At 38.0% G+C, this 18,464-nt stretch overlaps 2 protein-coding genes and 1 pseudogene across 2 annotated transcripts; 2 read left to right on the forward strand and 1 right to left on the reverse strand.

Moving 5' to 3' along the window:
* The first annotated feature begins 4,690 nt into the window (after positions 1-4,690).
* Positions 4,691-5,772, forward strand: LOC143608907 (phytolongin Phyl1.1 pseudogene; annotated as a pseudogene).
* Positions 5,773-6,312: 540 nt separating this feature from the next.
* LOC143608906 (glycerophosphodiester phosphodiesterase GDPD4-like) lies at positions 6,313-10,014 on the reverse strand. The gene is made up of 9 exons (XM_077083812.1): positions 9,744-10,014; positions 8,235-8,321; positions 7,898-7,995; positions 7,700-7,760; positions 7,294-7,353; positions 7,122-7,214; positions 6,944-7,033; positions 6,722-6,849; positions 6,313-6,641 (listed from the first exon to the last, which is right to left on the reverse strand). Exons 1-9 carry the CDS (start codon positions 9,930-9,932, stop codon positions 6,470-6,472), a joined length of 978 nt encoding a protein of 325 aa, XP_076939927.1. The 5' UTR covers positions 9,933-10,014; the 3' UTR covers positions 6,313-6,469.
* A 1,573-nt stretch (positions 10,015-11,587) lies between these two features.
* Positions 11,588-14,370, forward strand: LOC143608897 (eukaryotic translation initiation factor 3 subunit I-like). The gene is made up of 8 exons (XM_077083805.1): positions 11,588-11,894; positions 12,869-13,084; positions 13,153-13,280; positions 13,366-13,485; positions 13,585-13,674; positions 13,776-13,862; positions 13,942-14,021; positions 14,129-14,370. Exons 1-8 carry the CDS (start codon positions 11,711-11,713, stop codon positions 14,205-14,207), a joined length of 984 nt encoding a protein of 327 aa, XP_076939920.1. The 5' UTR covers positions 11,588-11,710; the 3' UTR covers positions 14,208-14,370.
* Positions 14,371-18,464: the final 4,094 nt, after the last annotated feature.

The raw sequence follows: 18,464 nt of genomic DNA on the forward strand, positions 1-18,464 counted from the left end.
TTTTTTTGACCACCTCTAAGCATACCCCTCTGGTCCAAGATTTCTTGAAGCTTCTTGGCGTCTTCCATGGCCAAGGCGTCATGAGCCTGCTGGAGCCTCTCTAATTTGGCTTTGAGCTCCTCATTCTCGGTGCGTAGAGGCTCAGCAACAGCTTCAGCCCTGGTGGCCCTCTCAGTTGCGTTCCGAGCGGTTTCCTTAGCTAACCGAAGCTGTTCGTTAACAGCTTGGGCAGCCTTGGAACGGGCCTCGAGACGGGCCTGAACTTCAACCTCAAGGGCCTTGAAGGCCTTCTCCTTCTCCGCAGCAACGGCGGAGAGCCTCCTGTTTTCCTCCCGGACAGCCCGCGCCTGAGCTACTTCTTGGATACGAGCTGCTTTTAACTTGTCGTTTTCACGACAAAGCAGCTCGACGCGCGGCTGCATCCGGGCAAGGAGAATTCGAAGCTCGTTTGTCAGCCTACCCTCCTGGTAGCTTGACATAGCTTCTCCCAGTGCACCACTCGACGCAGTCCACAGCCGTCCGAAGGGTGGTTCCCCGACGGATGTTCCACCGCGGAACAAACACCTCATTCGAATCCGACACTGCAAATACAAAAAGCAGTTAGGAAAAGATGATAAAAAAAAAACATAACAGGCCAAAATAACCCTACGCACCTGTAGGGTCGACGACAGGCCTGTAGCCGCCAAACCCATCACCCGAACCTAACGGATATCCATCCAAGAGGTCAGGCAGATGGGAAGGAGGCAGAGATTGGCTAGACGCCCCAACCCCAAACATACCTGCTGAACCGGCCGGGGGCGAGGTGGTCGCCGGTGCCGGAGGCGCGGTTGAAGCCGCCGTCGTAGGAACCAACAGAGGTGAACTCATCGGAGGTGAACTCACAACCGTGGTCGCCGCTGCGGAAGAGCCCGCAGAAAAACTCACCGCCGGCTCAGTGAAGGAATCAGTGAATATGGCACTGACAGCCAGCGGAGACGACGTCACAGTTGGAACAGTTGCCTCAACCGAGTGAGCAACTGAACCAACACGTGAAGCAGGCGCAGCCGCCTGGGTCATCGCCTCGGGTAGGTTGACCAAACCTACCGTCATGGGTCCAGAAGTGCTCCTCCCCGCTCCACCCTGGAATGCGGTTGCATCCACGCCTGCATGAAGACAACATATTTAAATATAATGGCGGAAAGATATGAAGTTAAAGTTAAAGTTTACACTTACGAATCCTCTTGAGCTTGAAGGTGCGAATAGGCGGGGACGAACCCGATGGAGCCGGCCTCTTCACGCAGGTCACCGTCGTTGTACTAGACTGCCCGGAGGTGACAGCTGTCTCAACCTCCGGAACAGTGGTCTCATCACCACCAGGGTTCCCCGCCACCTCTTCACTCTCGGTCTCCGACTCTGACCGATTCCCCTGATCGGCAGTGGAGGCAACCTTCGCTTTGCCCTTCCCGCCGGCAGCCTTCTTCTTCCTCGCCAAGAAAGGACCATCTGCGGATTCCTCATCAGAAGATGACAAAATTAGAAGAATTCCCGCAGAGGTTTGAGCATTGAGAGGGAGAGGGTCAAAAAGTTCTTTACCTGGCCGCCTGGCGCTCAGGATCTCGTGGCCTGGCGGGTAGACCTCCACGAACCGATCTGCCGTTTGCTCAAGGATGGGCAACTCGTTCTCATCTAGAGCACGAGTACCGATCCGAGCGGGACCATCACTCTCCCGCGGCTGCAGGAGAGACTGCAAGTCGTTTCCCTCTGAAAACAAAAAGAAAAAACGGTTAGAACAAAAACCCTAAATTAACGGATAATATGAAGCATACCGTAAGGGACAGAGTTCAAACCATATTCGAGGACGATGGGAATCTGTGACGCCTTCTTCCACACCCGGCTCATCCCGAGCATCACCATCCCGGACTCCGCAAAGCGGTAAACCGGAGACTGGATCCGGGAAACCTTGGAGAACCATTCCGCCTCCTGGTAGTTGGAGGCGTGAAGGTTCGAGAGAGCTCTCCCGTTCTTGAACGTCATCGCTATGGGGACGACGCGAGCGGAGATATAGAAGAACTCCCGCTTCCAAGATAGAAGACTGCGCTCGGTAGCGCAGATCTTCAAACCCTTGATCCGATTGACCAAGGTATACCACCCCTGGATGCACCTCCAGGAATAGAAGGTCATCAGGCGGTCAACATGGGGCTCAACACCCAGAATGAGACACACCCACTCGAAATGGCGGATCTTGGCGATCGCCATTGGGTGTACCTCAGTCAGATGCACACCGTGTCTCTCCAGAACACGGTATACAAACTTCGTCAATGGGAACCTGAGATTCCCATAGACGAAGAATGCAGCGTACACCCCTATCTTGCCCTTGGGGGCATCGTACACCGCCTGATGAGGTGCAGGAAACTCAGGCTCGAAAGGCTCGAGCATGAACTTCCTGACGACGTACTGATAGAGGTCGACCGGAAGAGCACACTGACACTCGCCAGCAGTACTCTTGTCATCCTTGTCCGACGTGGACGACGGATTCTCGAGGTATACATCGGACTCCTCGACAGTAACCTCAGGATCATGAGAAGACATGTTTGGGATGTAAACAAGAACGATTTCAGGAGAATGCTCGACAGAAAAGTTAAGAGTATTTGCCGGAAATCGTTTAGAAGAAGAAGAGAGGTGAAACTGTGAGTTGAGATGCAACCTCTCCTCCCTTTATATACTCATCGCAATGAATGCGATGAATTTAATGCGGAAGAGAGAGGAAAACGCTGGTGCAATGAAACTATGACACGTGGAAAAAGCAAGCTGGCAACAGCTGTTGACAGGACGCGTGCCGTAAACTTCGCGGCCACGTGCCCGAAAACTCGCGCCCACGCGCCTGAAAAAGCGTCTGGAATGACCATATACTGTCACGTCGTTATAACTTCCTGCACGTCCTGACACTGTCAGAAGAAACCGTCGGACGACGTTTCAACAGTTTGGACTGTTCTTATCCTTTCACCAACTCTTCGAATTTCAAAAAGATTCAAAAGTAAGCGGGACTATACCCCTTACCTTGTCAACCAAGTAACTATAAGACAGGTGCGAGTACAGTGTTAAGGCAAAACCCTTCACATACTTAGCACCTGCAGGGAATTGAAGCCAAGAATACCTCGGCGACCAAGTAACTATAAGACGGGTGCGGGTACAGTGTCAAGGCAAAACCCTTCACATACTTAGCATCCGCAGGGAATTGAAGCCAGGAATACCTTGGAAGTAAAGTAACTATAAGATGAGCGCGGGTACAGTGTCAAGGCGAAACCCTTCACATACCTAGCACTCCGCAGGGAATTGAAACCAAGAAGGATCTTCTGGGCCATGCTTGCGGAAACGGGAATAACATCCCCGCATAGCGGGAACGTCGAGAACTAGATTGTTTGAAGCTCCAAGATGGAATTGGTTGTTTTAACATAATTGATCACTATGTTCAAAACTACCAAAACCTCATGGAGAATCTATACAAGTGGAACTCAACGCTCCTGACTTGCGAGGAGGTTACAGACCTACCCGCATCATACCCAAAGATCAAGCAGAAAAGTCGGGAATTTCTGCACGTGACATTAGGACTTCCGCGGGAAGAATCCCCATGGAAAACCTTAAAACTAAACCCTTTTCAAAACCCTTTGCTTAAGTCCAAAAGTTCACCTCACTTATTAACAATTCATAAGAAGAACATTGGACTGGGGGACTTGAAGAGGTAGGTCCCAGCAGAGCCCAGTTGGACCCGCAAGACTCACCTCAAAGAGGGACGTCTGCGCAGTTGAACCCGGAAGACTCACCTTCAACAGGGACGTCTGCGCAAAGGCTACTCGCAAGACTCACCTTGAAGAGACGTCTGCGCAGAAACCAACTGGATCCGCATGACCCGCCATGCTCAGAGACGTAACGTCCTTACGCGCAGTACGCAAGCTGTTCCCGCAGGAAAAGCCTCCCAATGGTCGACGTACTCCGCCTGTTCCCGCAGCAACGGATACTAGCCATTAGGGAAGGCTACCCGCGCAGCAAGGCTACACGCACAAGGCACTTAACTCTTAAATAATTCAGTAATGTCACTTGAAGAAGGAGTGAGCAAGCCGGGAACACTCCCGCACAAAGCCGGGAACACTCCCGCACAAATGAGCCAGTCCGTACGATACTGGAGGATCTTTTGTACTGTACCTGACGAGGTATGGACAAAAGATCTGACCAAAGATACGACAGCTTACTGACAACAGTATGACGAGCATACAAACCACAGTAGCACATACCATACAAACCACATGTTTCAAATTACAACTGAAGCAGCACAATGTACAAGAGGTTGATGCAACATAAGTTGCAAATTGTATATATAATAAATTATTACCATATTTTACTTGATCAAAATTTATAACACAAATTTTCTTTTAATCTATAATATTTATATTTCCAAAAAAAAAACTAGCACAATATCAACTCTAAGTGCATGTGTATTTTTATTTTCTTTTATTAGAATATTATAAACTTTTAAAAGTAAAAATATATATATATATATATCAATCTTGTAAATATTTTTTTTATTTTATAAAAATAAAAATGTATAATATAATTTGAAAAGAGAGAAGAGGTTAAACGACAAACAGCTAGGTTGCTAGCTATATGTTAAGGGGTCCAGTCCAGTAGTCCTGATCCGGTCAAAATATAATTTTACTCTTTGACTTTCCAATTTCAATCGCCTGCACTCACCTCCTAGATCTGGTGACTTTCAATTCCTTCAACCCCATCTTCATTTCATACTTTCACCTTCATCTAACTTAGGGCTTTTGTAGCGGTGTAGTCTAATTACAGATCTCAACTTTCAATTCACACTTTACTTAGGATCTCTGATTTCTAGGGTTTTTTTCAATGGGTTCGATTCGTAATACAATTTATTATTGTTGTGTGTGGAATGGTGATAAGCTTTTGTATGCATATAATAATAATAATAACAATGGAAATGGAGATCAGGAAATTGAAAAGCTTGCTGCTTTGTGTTTGGAGAAATCACCTGCTTATCACAAATGGTACTTTCAAACCATGTTTAATAAATCTTTCGGGTTTTTAATGGACGACGGGTTCGTTTATTTTGCGATTTTTGATGAGAGTGTTGGGAGTCCGAGGAATTTAGCGTTTTTGGAGCGGGTTCGCGACGCGTTCAAGAAGGCTGCGAAAAAGGGGTCGAAGAGGATCTTGTCAAACCCCAATTCACCTGCTTTGCAAGAGCAGTTGCTTCCGGTTATTAAAGTGTTGATCGCGTCTTTAGAGACAGACGCGGCGTCTTATAATGACGGGTTGTCTCCTTCGCCGACTGGGAATGATAGCAATGGGCAGGTTGATGGGGCGTCTACGAAAGCGCCTTTGTTGGGGAAAGCTAGTAAGCAAGATAAGAGAAAGACGAGGGATCATGTGATTTCGGTTAGGGAAAATGGGGTGATTGAGGAACATAGGAAGTCTGATGGTAAACCGGGTAGTAAGGTGGATTCTTCGGGTCGGGATTTGACGGGTCAAGACGGGTTGGTGACGGGTATGTCTTTGACAAAAGAAGTGAGTTTGATAACTAGATCGGGTGCTCAAACCGTGAGAAATAAGTGGTGTCGTCAAGTTCGTATTGTTCTTGCGATTGATGTTGCTATTTGTTTGACACTGTTTATTGTTTGGTTAGTGGTGTGTCGTGGAACCTCGTGTATTCGTTAAGAACCGTAAGAGAGATGCGTGTCGTTGTTCTTTGAATGAATTTCGTTGCGATGGTATATGGAAGCTGCACGTGATTCCGGATTTGAGATTCAAATATGGTGAGGTATTGGCTCCTGATTATTGTTCATAACAGCTTTGTTGTTTTAAACATTTTTGTACATTGTTTTTTTTTTTCAAAAATCTATTTAATGTACATTATTTTGTTGAGAAAACCCAAGTTGCTTTATTTACAGTATATGATATCATGTTGATGTTTGACAACATAGTACTTTGCTTTTGTGCCATTTGACTGTGAGATAACACAGCAATTTGAGACTGAGTGTGTTGATGTGCTGAGGTGGTATTTCAAACAAGATTTTCAGTTTTTCAATGTTAATTTGTAACTTTTTTTTCAAGTAGGTGACCCACCACCAACAACATTATATCCACCTTTAACTTTTTATTGGTTTGTTAAAGAGAAATATTGACAAATCAGCATCATCACCAACTCCCACAGCAACATCATATGGTCACATCATTATCCACAAAATTGTTTAAAAACAACCGGCAAAACTAAGATGATAAATCATTAAAGTTGATCCCAGTTTAAAGCAGCTCGTTTTGACCCGAACCCAGTTTGCCTCGTTACCCACATAACATTGTGAAGTGTACATTGGACTTAACTCAAAAAACAAAATTGAGAAAATAATATTCCAATGAGTGGCATCAATCAAAGTTTTTTTTTTTTAAAATCTGAGTTTTATATCTAGTTTAGTGGTCAGGATCCTTGTATAGAAAAGCCATCAACAAGGCATTTTTTTCTAACATCTCGCATGGAACTCTGAAGCAAAGATGGATCACTTGTGATAATGGCATCTACATTTTCAGTTAACATTTTGTGCATAGCTGCCTCTTCATCGACAGTCCATGCATATATTTTCTTCTTCATCCTGCCAATTATATAAACATGTATTACAATCCTGTATATTGCTTCGGTTTCCTGGTTTCATGAGCTACAAATAAAGTATACCTGTGCAGAATTTTGACAGCAGACTCATCAACCAGACCGTGGTAAATTCCAACAACATCAGCAGCTCTCATCCGCACCAATTTTGTTCTAACCCCAGTAGAAAAATTCATCATAACAATGTAACCCACCTAAAAAAACCCCACATTACCCTGTATTTTAGGAGGATTTCGAATGACACAGAAGTTATTAAGTGATAGTTACAATGGATGGATATGATCTTACTGTCATGTCTGATGACTGTAAAACTACATCCAACACTAAGTTGTCGCTTTTAGCCCATATAACACAGTTCTTGCATCGTGTCTTCTTGACCTGAAATTATAACACAGTTCTTACATGTTATGAACCATATGTGAACAAATTTTTAGTTTATAAAAAAGATGGAGAAATGAAGACTCACAACTGATATTAGATCATGTGCAAGTTCCTTTTCATATGACGGAGGCCCGATTTTTGCATCAACGACCACCTTCTGAACGGAGCTTGAAATCAACTGTAATAACATACCTTGTCAAAAACTTTCCTGCTTTCAGATAAAAATAAGGATCTATAATGTCGAAAAGTGAATGTACCTGGAGTGCATCTTCCATTGTAGGAATGGCTATATTATGAGAAGCAGCCAGCTCTTTTATCTACAGTAAGAAGCTAAAATATACTCTCATTCAACGATAAACTTTCATAAAAACCACAAGTAGTTAAACTTTGTTTCATTTGTAACCAAGCCTGGCAAAACGGGCAGGTGGGTCGGGTCGGGTCTGGACGAGTTTTAACAAATGGGTTGGGTTGTCGTTTTAGAAAAAAAGTATCAAAACAGGTCCACCCGCTATATTCGTTTTTTATGAAGGCCAGTGGCACGTGACGGTAGTCAGTGGTAAAATTTGAAAATATCACAGGGACATACGTGTAATTCTTTCAAGAGATTCATTTGTGCACACATAATACATTAATGGCTCATAAAAGAAAGCAAGAAAGCCTCACCTCCTTGGCACTCAGGTATCCAACCTTGGATGAACTGTTCCCAGATAATTGCTGCAAATCCCTGCCTGTTTCGTATCAGAATCAACTCTATATATATCTACCTCAGACTAATTCACATTTTGTCCTTATTTTCACATTAGAAATATATTAATCATTTTCAATCTAATAAGCAATATGGCAAAGGACTAACAGATGTACCTGTCATGAAGAGCAAGCAAGACCCCATCAGCAGAACGGGAGACATCAATCTCAATGCAGTCTACTTGAGAACGAAGAGCAATATTGTAAGCAGCCATCTGTTGAGTGAAAAATAAATGTAAAAACAATAAACTTAAAGATGAAGAGAAACTATAACAAAACTTTAGGACAGCTATCTTCCTACAAGATTGTACACACCAAGCATAATATGTACTCGTAGTAATGTAGTATGCACATCTCTTGTTATCATAGCATGCCTTAAAGTTTTTATATCAATCCAAATATAATAGAGGTAAACATATATGCACATTGGAATATAGGTACACTGTACACATACTGTATTAGGGAAGGCCTTGGAAGCATCACCGCCATGAGCACACACAAGAGGAGGATTGTTTAGCCAACTGCACTTTTTCAACTCCAGCTGCAAAGAAATAGACAACATCGTTAATATTTGAACTCTGTCAGGATAACATACTAGCCATTCCATAGATTGTATAAGCACAACATAATAGCAAAATAATGTAATGTAAAGCTTTGAAGCCTGATCTATATCTATATAACTTACATGAAGCTTAAAATTTGTATTTAATAGAGAAAAAAAACAGAGACTAAGCACCGGGCTTTGCAGCATTACAGGTTTACTTAACCTTAATGTGTTCACCCTGTAATTCGAGGTTTCATTTGTTCTCGAACATGTTGACTTGTTTTCGATGATTAATGATATCTATTTGATATCCTACTTGTTTACACATTCCAGTTTTATCCCATTGAGTATTCGTATTATGAACTCTTTCAAAACCTCAAAAATTATAAAGAAGTAGAGGTTTGAAGCATAAAACGATACAATTTATGCAGTTTCCACTTAATCCATACAACACCTTCCAAACTACAAACATTTTCTAACCGTTCTTGAGACCAGATATCAACACTTTGACCACAATAGTCAAAAGTTACAACAAGATGGGTATTGTTTATGACTTTATTCTATGAATAATCAAACATTTCTCCCCCTTTGGAATATATAAAACAACTTTAATTTCTCAAAATTTCAAATTAGTTATTGAATTTAGTCCACACTCCAAAGAGCTTTAGTGATACAGATTCATTCCGTTCACAAACTGTAACATTATCCCATCATATTGCAACCATATATCGTTTTTACTAACAAATTAAAGATGCAGTAGGGACATCCAATGTTTAAGAGCCAAGAGCTTATAACCAGCTGCAGACCAATCGCAACCTTTCTCCAGATAGTAATTAACTTTATAAACCAGTAATTACAAGTTTACAACCTATTTAAGGCCAGTGAGCACGGATTGGTTACTAGCCTCAACCAAATTAACCAATCAGTTTTCAGTTAATCGGTTCAGTTTATTTGTTTAATTTTTCGGTTAATTTCACTTAATAACCAAAATCTAAGCTGGCTAAAATTCGTACTTACAAATACATGAAATGGATGCATAAATACATGAATGAATGTATATATACATGAAATGGAGATATAAATACATGAAATAGTGGTATAAAACATGAAATGGAGGTAGAAAAGCTAGAAATACATATGAAAATATGAACGGTTCGGTTAAGTTTCCGAGGGCACAAAAAATAACGATAACCGTTTTTCAGTTAATTTCGGTTCGGTTAACGGTTGCTCATTCCTAGAGTTACCAGTTTTGCAGATCACACAAATCTAATATTAGATATTAGCAGTATAACAAACTAAACTAAATCTGAGCCCTAAATGACTCACCTACACGTGCATTTTCAAACAGAATATTATCAACATCAATCAATAGTTCAATAGCAGCATCATAAACTGTACGAACAAAATGAAATAGGATACCTGATGAAAGCGTCTGAGACTGAAGTGAAAATAAACAGGAGGAATGATAGCGATGACTGCGAGTATTGAAAGTAGGTATCGGAAGACGTACTTTCTGGTGAAGAGTACTCGGATCCTCCGATTAAGCGAATGTGATTGTATAACACCGGCACCACCACGTTGTCTTCTCCATTTGAATGGTGTTGCCATGGTGGTTAGAGAGTGTGTGTTGACGATCTGTAACTGTGATAAGTGGAATTTGGTGGTTGGTTATGATCAGTTAGTTATTCCGATCGCTAACAGAATTTAACCTAACCCCGTTCATTCACGGGTTAACAGCCGTTATTGTTAATCTTTTATATATTCTTTTTTTTACTTATGTATTTTTGTTTTGATTATTTGTGTATAATTTTTCATTTTTTAATTATTTTATGTTATCTTTTACTGTATATAGCAGTTATTATAATTTTAAGTCAACTTAAATAAACGTATTATTTGTGTAAACAGTTATAAAGTTGTTAATCGTAGCCTTAAAGATCATGATAAACAAGTCCTAGAATATATTTTACATTAATACATGAGTGCAAACGAGTTAATGTGTTAAAAGTATAATTTACAATTGATGTAACGTCACGTTAGTCTAGATGGTTTGTATGTAAGACTATGTGTTGTGGCTAGCCAACGGCTTGCGTGAGCAGGCGCCGCGCAAGCAAGGTGGATGACGCACACCACAACACCCTCGCTTCACCACTTGCCGTCGCGACTTCCGACGGGGCGTGCTCGCTTGAGCTAACGGGAAAAAAATATTGGGTTGGCTTGCGAATGGATGAACTCAGAGGCGCGAACGACAACGGGGTGAATTTCACGATGGCGCGACCGACAAAGGTTGAAGGGTTAGATTCGGTCAGTGCCTCGTAGCACAATATGATAGGATGAATCTGGATGATTGAATCCGCCAGAACACATAGTCTAAATATTCTTTATGCTTTTCAATATGTAGCACAACAAAGATTATTTTTTAATCATGATAAATGAGCCAATGCTTGAATGGTGTAGCAATAAGACTAATGTAAGTGTCAAATTCTGCTTTTTGACGCCTTGAAGGCTTGAATCACCAAAAAATTTCGAAAGGAGTCTATCAGGACAAACTACATCCACAATCTCACGCGATAAAGTGAATCATGTAATATTTTTTGGACAATTAACAAAGGGTGACGGTAAATTTAATGCGTGTGTTGAGATTGTATTCAGAATATAGCTATGATATTATCTGAGACTAGTAATTTTAATTTTTTTTAACCTTTTTGATTATAAAATTGCTCAAAAGTTGATATTTAAGCTATATATTATAGATAAATAAAAATATGCAATTTATAATCACTAACAATCTAAAATGACAATAATTACGAGAAGTGTATAATGTGCTTTATATATACCGTTTTAAATATAATGTATAAAACAGAGTTATATAACTTATATCCTATATATTTCATTATATTGATCATCTTCTATCCATTGTTTATATTTATAAGTATGCCAGACGATTAGAAAGTTTAAACACCTAAAATTACAACTAAATATTTCACTAAATAATAATTAGTTTTCATACATAATCACAAATGGCTTATTATCATGGATGTCATTAAACCAAAGACCAACCGCCAACCAGTTCATTAGTAGCTCATGATTTCTTATGAGAGGTCATGAGTTTAAGTCTCGCCTTAATATTTCGTGTTAGGTTAATCCCGGATGTCCGGACCTTTGTTATTAAAAAAAAAAAGAATAATGTATATCATTAATGGGCTTCAAAAGGCCCAGGTAAAGAAGCATCTAGGGTTTTTATTACTTGCGGTTTCAGGTAACAATCTGTTTGAACCAGAGTCTTCTTCAACCGGTGATTGCAGCAATCAATCAATCAATCTGTTGTGTACCGTTAGTAACTCCAATTTGCTACCGAGATCCATCTAATAATAATAATCATCATCATCATGAGGCCAATCTTAATGAAAGGACATGAGAGGCCTCTAACTTTCCTGAAATATAACAGAGACGGAGACCTTCTATTCTCCTGCGCTAAAGATCACACTCCCACCGTCTGGTTTGCCGACAACGGCGAACGCTTAGGCACCTACCGCGGCCACAACGGCGCCGTTTGGTGCTGCGATGTTTCAAGTATTTTTCATCATTATTTCTTTTCAGTTATTGTACCAATTCTTTTTAGTGTGTAATCACGTACAAACAGTGCAATTAGAAGTAGTTAAACTTAATTATGAATTATGCACTGGATTTGTTAGGTTGTTAGGAATGTTGTAGAACTCGATAGGAGCGAGTTAGTCGGCCGGTATGGTGGGTACTAGTGATTAATTGGATTAGTTGAATTGGAATTCTAATTTTTATATGTAATTTTCAGTTTTATATGTATAGGGGAAAGTTAACGGACAAATGAAATTAACGTGCTAATTTTTATATGTAATTTTAGTTTTATATGTATAGGCTCTATATGTATAATTCAGTTACATATGTGTGTGTGTGCGCGCGCGCATATATATAGATAAAGGATAGAATACAATAATCCTTAACGTACCTTAACGTACAAAAATACATATATTCATGAACTTGATCCTTGAAATCAAATCACAAAATCTCGGAATCATCAATACATACCCAATTAATCATCAATTCACCGAAAAAAACAGATTTGGATCGTTAATCGATCGATTTTTTTACTTTTCTTCACGAAACTCGTTTTGAGCGTATTATATTTTTTATGAGCGTTTTTTGTATTTTGGCTTTGAGCGTTTTTGTATTTTGGCTTTCGACGTTTTGTTTTTGCCTTTGAGCGTGATTCGTGTACCTTAAGGTACGTTAAGGATTATTGTACGTGAACCCGACTCTCTCTCTCTCTCTTTATATATATACACACACGCGCGCGCGCGCGCACACACACGTGTCTTTATATGTAATTTACAAAGGTTGGCTGGAATTTACAAAATTTGTCCGGGATCTGGTTCGATTAGACCTAACTAGGGGTAATTTGTCCGATTAGTTAAAAATTAGTCAGTTCCTGGTCGACAAGCGATTAATTGCAGACTATTTCTGATTTTTCTAATGCTGATTGTTAGTGTTTTGATTAAATATTTGTGCAGGGGATTCGACAAGATTGATTACAGGGAGTGCAGACCAATCTGCTAAGCTATGGGATGTTCAAAGTGGAACACAGCTTTTTACTTTCAATTTTGACTCACCTGCTAGAGCTGTTGACTTTTCTGTTGGTGATAAGCTTTCGGTTATCACTACTGACCCCTTTATGGGCCTGCCTTCTGCGATTCATGTAAAGCGAATTGCTGCGGATCCTGATGACCGTAAGTGTCCTGAATTATGAAACTGAATTGATTTTGTTTATGTGATGGTTACGAGTGTCGTTTTGCAGAGAGTGGCGAGTCTGTTCTTGTGCTCAAGGGACCTCAAGGAAGAATAAATAGAGCAGTTTGGGGACCGTTAAATAGGACAATTATTAGTGCTGGTGAAGATGCTTTGATTAGGATTTGGGATACTGAGGTATGATTAGAATTTCGGCTCATCTTGTTTCATAGTTTCAGTTTTTAACTTAAAAACAAGCATTTATATTCTTTTAAACTTGCAGACAGGAAAACTGCTACAAGAAAATGAGAAAGATGTTGGTCACAAGAAGACGATTACATCACTTGCCAAATCAACCGATGGCTCACACTTTCTCACAGGGTCACTAGATAAGTCAGCGAAGGTAATGTTGTCTATGTGACTGTTATATTTGTTTCTACTTAATGATATTTTATCATATAAATGAATCGTGTTTTTATTTCCATCATTTGTAAATTCTTAGCTCTGGGACAGTAGAACGTTGACATTGATCAAGACATATGTTACTGAACGGCCAGTCAATGCTGTTGCAATGTCTCCACTTCTTAATCATGTAAGTTTAATTGTACAATCTCCTTTCCATATATTTTGAAATTTTCATCATACAGGAGATTTTGCAATTAATTTGATTGGAACGCTTTTGGTACGTTATAGGTGGTGCTTGGAGGTGGTCAGGATGCATCATCTGTTACCACAACTGATCATCGTGCTGGGAAGTTTGAAGCCAAATTTTATGACAAGGTAAAATATTATTTGTACAATCTTGTCTTTTAACTGAGTTAACTCTTAGTAATCATCTACTGGTAATTGTGGCAAATAGATTCTACAAGAGGAGATTGGAGGCGTGAAAGGACATTTTGGTCCTATAAATGCTTTGGCATTCAATCCCGATGGTAAAAGGTACATTTTTTTTCTTCTTTTTTAACCAACTAAATTTTGAAAAAAATCATTTCTTTCGTCGGAATTGTTTTGTGTTACCAATCTTTTGTGGTTTGAATGCATTGTAGTTTTTCTAGCGGAGGTGAAGATGGGTATGTGAGGTTGCATCATTTTGATCCAGATTACTTCAAGATCCCGTCAATTTGATTCAACATCAAAAGACTTTAAAACTTGAGGCAGAATCATTTTCTTTAAAACTTATAGTGTAGGATTTGAGTTGTGATTCTTATGTTCGTTATTTTTCTTGTAATGTGATCATGATTTTCTAATTGATTTTTGTTGTCAATTTTGGAAGTAAAACTATCTTGTTATTCAATGATGTAAAGTTATATTATTCTAATTAGGTGCTTTACATTTACATAAACAAAGAAACTTAACAAAGCTATGTTTATATTTATATAAAATATTACTCACTCCGTCCCAATTTAAATGTCCAATTTTGACTTTTCAAGTATTTCTTTTGCAACTTTGACCGTAAATATTTTTGTTCGTGTCATATAATACTTGATGAAAATTATATCAATGTAAAATACATTTAAAACTCAATCCATTCATATAATTTTCATCAAGAATTATATGACACGAACAAAAATACTTATGGTCAAAGTTGTAAAAGAAAGACTTGAAAAGTCAAACTAGGACATTTAAATTGGGACGGAGGGAGTATGAATTATTAAACACAATTCTGCATGATTTTGGGTTTTAGTTTTCTATTACAAACAAAACCATCCATGTCATAATACTTTTAAACAAGTTTTCAAATTCTGGATCAAAATTCCTTAGGTTCTAACAATTGATATGATCATTACAAGACCTTTCAGCAAAAAGAATGACCAACTGATCTGCACTTGACCACAAAAAACAACTGAAGGGCAATGTAATAAAACAAAAAACTAATGTACAAACCGAGCTTCTTCATAGAAACAAAGTAGTGTTTCTTCTTCCTGCTACAATCTTTACTTCCATCACTTTTCTTCTTCTTCCTCTCCTTCAAATTCTCATTGTTTCCTTCATGAGCACCAGAACTCCTGTTAAAATTCAAAATATTATCGGCTTGTAAGATCAACATATACATGATTATAAACAGTATACACCATCATACACAATACAGATTACCGTAAATCATCAACATATTCGCTGCTTGTAGCCTCACAATTATTTTGTTTCCGTTTCTTTTTCCTGTTCCTGTTCCGCTTTATCTTCTTTTCAGTAGCTTGTCTACTACATTAGAAGAAAAAAATATATAATACAAAAACAAAAAATATAATCATTTTTCTAAACTGATTTTAACAACAAAATCAATACCTTTTCTTTTCAAGAAGTCTACCAAACGCTGAATGTGTTTTCACAGCGATCGTTTTCTCTTAATCTTCGTTGCCATCCTTTCTGATTTCAATATTCAAACTAAATTTATATGTTCAAGCATATACATATTCCACTATTATAACTAATTACCGGCAATAGAAGCATACCCTGTTTTCTGGTCAAGAGTTATGATCTTTTTGTTTCTAGAATATTTTAGCAGACGTTTCCCACCTTTAATGTTTTCTTCAGTACGTTCAATGCCTGTGTTTTGAGCGTCGATAGACTCTTTAACGGGATCTGACAAAATACATTGTTACTACACAATTAGGAAATCTTAAAAAAGAGCATATAATAAATTAATAATCAGACTTATAGTATCTTAAATGTCACAACTTTTAGTAAATCAAAGAGCATACCTGTTACAATAAAATCAATATCATCTTTGTGCAAATCATGATCGCTAACAAGTAACAAATAACAATCATATCAAACTAACCGCTTTACAAAAGACCAATTCGTGTTCTTAGAAAAGTCACATAGAACGCTGATGAGCATCGCGGCCAGGAGCGACTAAATAACCCGCAAGATACACGCCTCGTGGGCCCATGACAGAGAAAACAACATCATGGGATTCCTCAAATTCAAGGTCTAGCTGACAGCAAGTCAACTCTTTTACCGACAACGAACAGATAGCTATCGTAGGCTTATCACCTACCGAACATTTTACTACGCTCCTAGCTGGCGAATTACGCGTAGCATCTCCAAGTGTAGCCTGTTGGCAGCAGCCCATTAATCAAAATAAAAATATATTAATAATAAATAAAAAAATACCCATAAATCTTTTAACTCATTTTGCACAAAATATATATATATATATATATATATATATATATATATGGGATTGATTTGTACCTGAGTAATACGAAGTCTATTTGGAACATTGTGATCATCATGGTGAAGAGTGTAAGGTTCACTGGGCTTCAAATAAACCACTAATCAATCGTAAAAGATTATGAACAAGATTACAATTATAAAGACGATAAATGATCAAGATTACATACCCCAGAACGCCATTTGAGTAATGGTTGCAGAACCCGTTTGAAGGCAGATTCAATTTCAGGGGTGAATTTGAAATGAGTGTGTTTTGGCGGCAAGAAATATAAAGGTTGAATAAGCTGTCAAATCCAAAGTACAAACTACAGGAGTTGAGAGGAGTACAGATTCATTGCCTGTTGTGTTTTTCATGAATTTGGAAATACTCGAAAAGGCATGAATGAGTCGGGCCGGGCCGGGTCGGGTCAGCCTGTTCATTTACGGTGTTCAACGAATCGAATTTCGAATATTCGAATTTTTTCTAATCGAATTATTCGAATTTTGAAATTTTGAAGTTGTATTCGAATTTGAAATAGATTCGACGAATTCGATTCGATTTGAATTCAGAATAGCTCATTCGAAATTCGATTCGAAAATGAAGTGCGAATCGAATTCGAATCGGTTCGAATTCATTTAAAAAATATATTTTAATTTCAAAGCCACTATAAATTTGAGTTTTTTAACAACAAAAAGTACAAGTCTATAAAATAAATAAATCATTTAAAGTTATAACATCCTAAGTATTCAAAATTGTAACGCCCAATTACATTAATTATTAACCGAAATGATGAACTTTCTATTTATAATCTCTATAATTCAAAAGATTTATTTAGTTTATCTTTTCAAAAGTATGTATATATATAATAAAAACAAAATGTATAATTTGAATTCGAATTTCGAATCGAATACGAATTTATGATTATAAATTCGTATTCGATTCGAAATTCGATTACTAAAATCGAGTTCGAACTGAACCGAATTCGAATGACTGAAAATCGAATTCGAACCGTCAAATTCGAATGCGAGCCGAATTGAATTTCGAGTTATTCGAGTCCGATTCGAATACTGAACACCCCTACTCTTGAGTCTTTTGAGGCAACCGATGTTTAAGAGAAAATATAATTAAGCTGTAGAAATTAAATAATAATATTTTTTAAAAACACACACACACATATATATATATATATATATATATATATATATTATCAAATTAAATTGTTTATAAGTTCAAATTATATTTCCAAATTGAATACCTCATACGAATATGTGGCGTCGTGGTGTATTCTCACGCAATTTTTTCGTAATCACGAAAATGATTCACATGGTGATTTTATAAGTTGTGATTATATTTTTTAATGGAATAACGAATTTTAACAAAAGATGATAAGATATTTCATTATGAATGACATATAAACAGTACCTCATATATAAAACTAGCATGAATAAATCACACTTTTGAATTATAGTTTCGGAAGAGAGAGATGAAAACTCAATGGAGGTTGAACGAATATGTGAGAATAAAAATATTATTCATTGATAATTTCTTCTATCTTAGACCTATAAATATCATTCATTGAAAATTACCGCATTTGTCTCCTACACTCAAAAGTGTATATAAATTGATTTAATAAAAAATGGAGATCTAATATCATTAAAGATGTGGATATTTTGATTATATTGACATAAATAGTGACATATTTTTAATATTTATTATTTGATTAAAGGATTGATTGATTTGATTTCACTTACATAAATATATTTTCATAAAAGTAAAAGAATAGTTTGAGCGAGAAATTTAGGCTAGTAATGAATCCTCAAGTGACATGTGTCTCAGTTATTTTCCATTATTAATTAAAATAGTTAGAATAGCATATGTAGGAGGGGTTAATTCTCATGTTTATATACCTTCTTAGTTTACTTCTTATGGTTTTAATCTTAGTTTTATATGATAATGTATAGGTATATACTAGACTTATTGCTTTCACAAATTCCAAAGTCAACGTTCACTTACGCTAGTTGTTTTAACACTTAAATGGAAAGTGATTTTACAAGGTTTTTGATCGAAGTGATTACTAAGAATTACACATAGAATCGGACCAATTATCACTTATTTAGTTTCAGTCAGTCCAGTGTTGGTTGTCGATTATTTAATTGGGTAACGACCAAAATGCATAAACAATGTTTGGTTATATTAGTTGGAGCGACACTAAAATGCGGAAAATAATG

The sequence above is a fragment of the Bidens hawaiensis genome, unplaced genomic scaffold (genome assembly GCF_021521415.1).
Source record: "Bidens hawaiensis isolate Kalapana, Puna unplaced genomic scaffold, B.hawaiensis_p1.1 tig00419448_1, whole genome shotgun sequence".
NCBI classification, from domain to species: Eukaryota; Viridiplantae; Streptophyta; class Magnoliopsida; order Asterales; family Asteraceae; genus Bidens; species Bidens hawaiensis.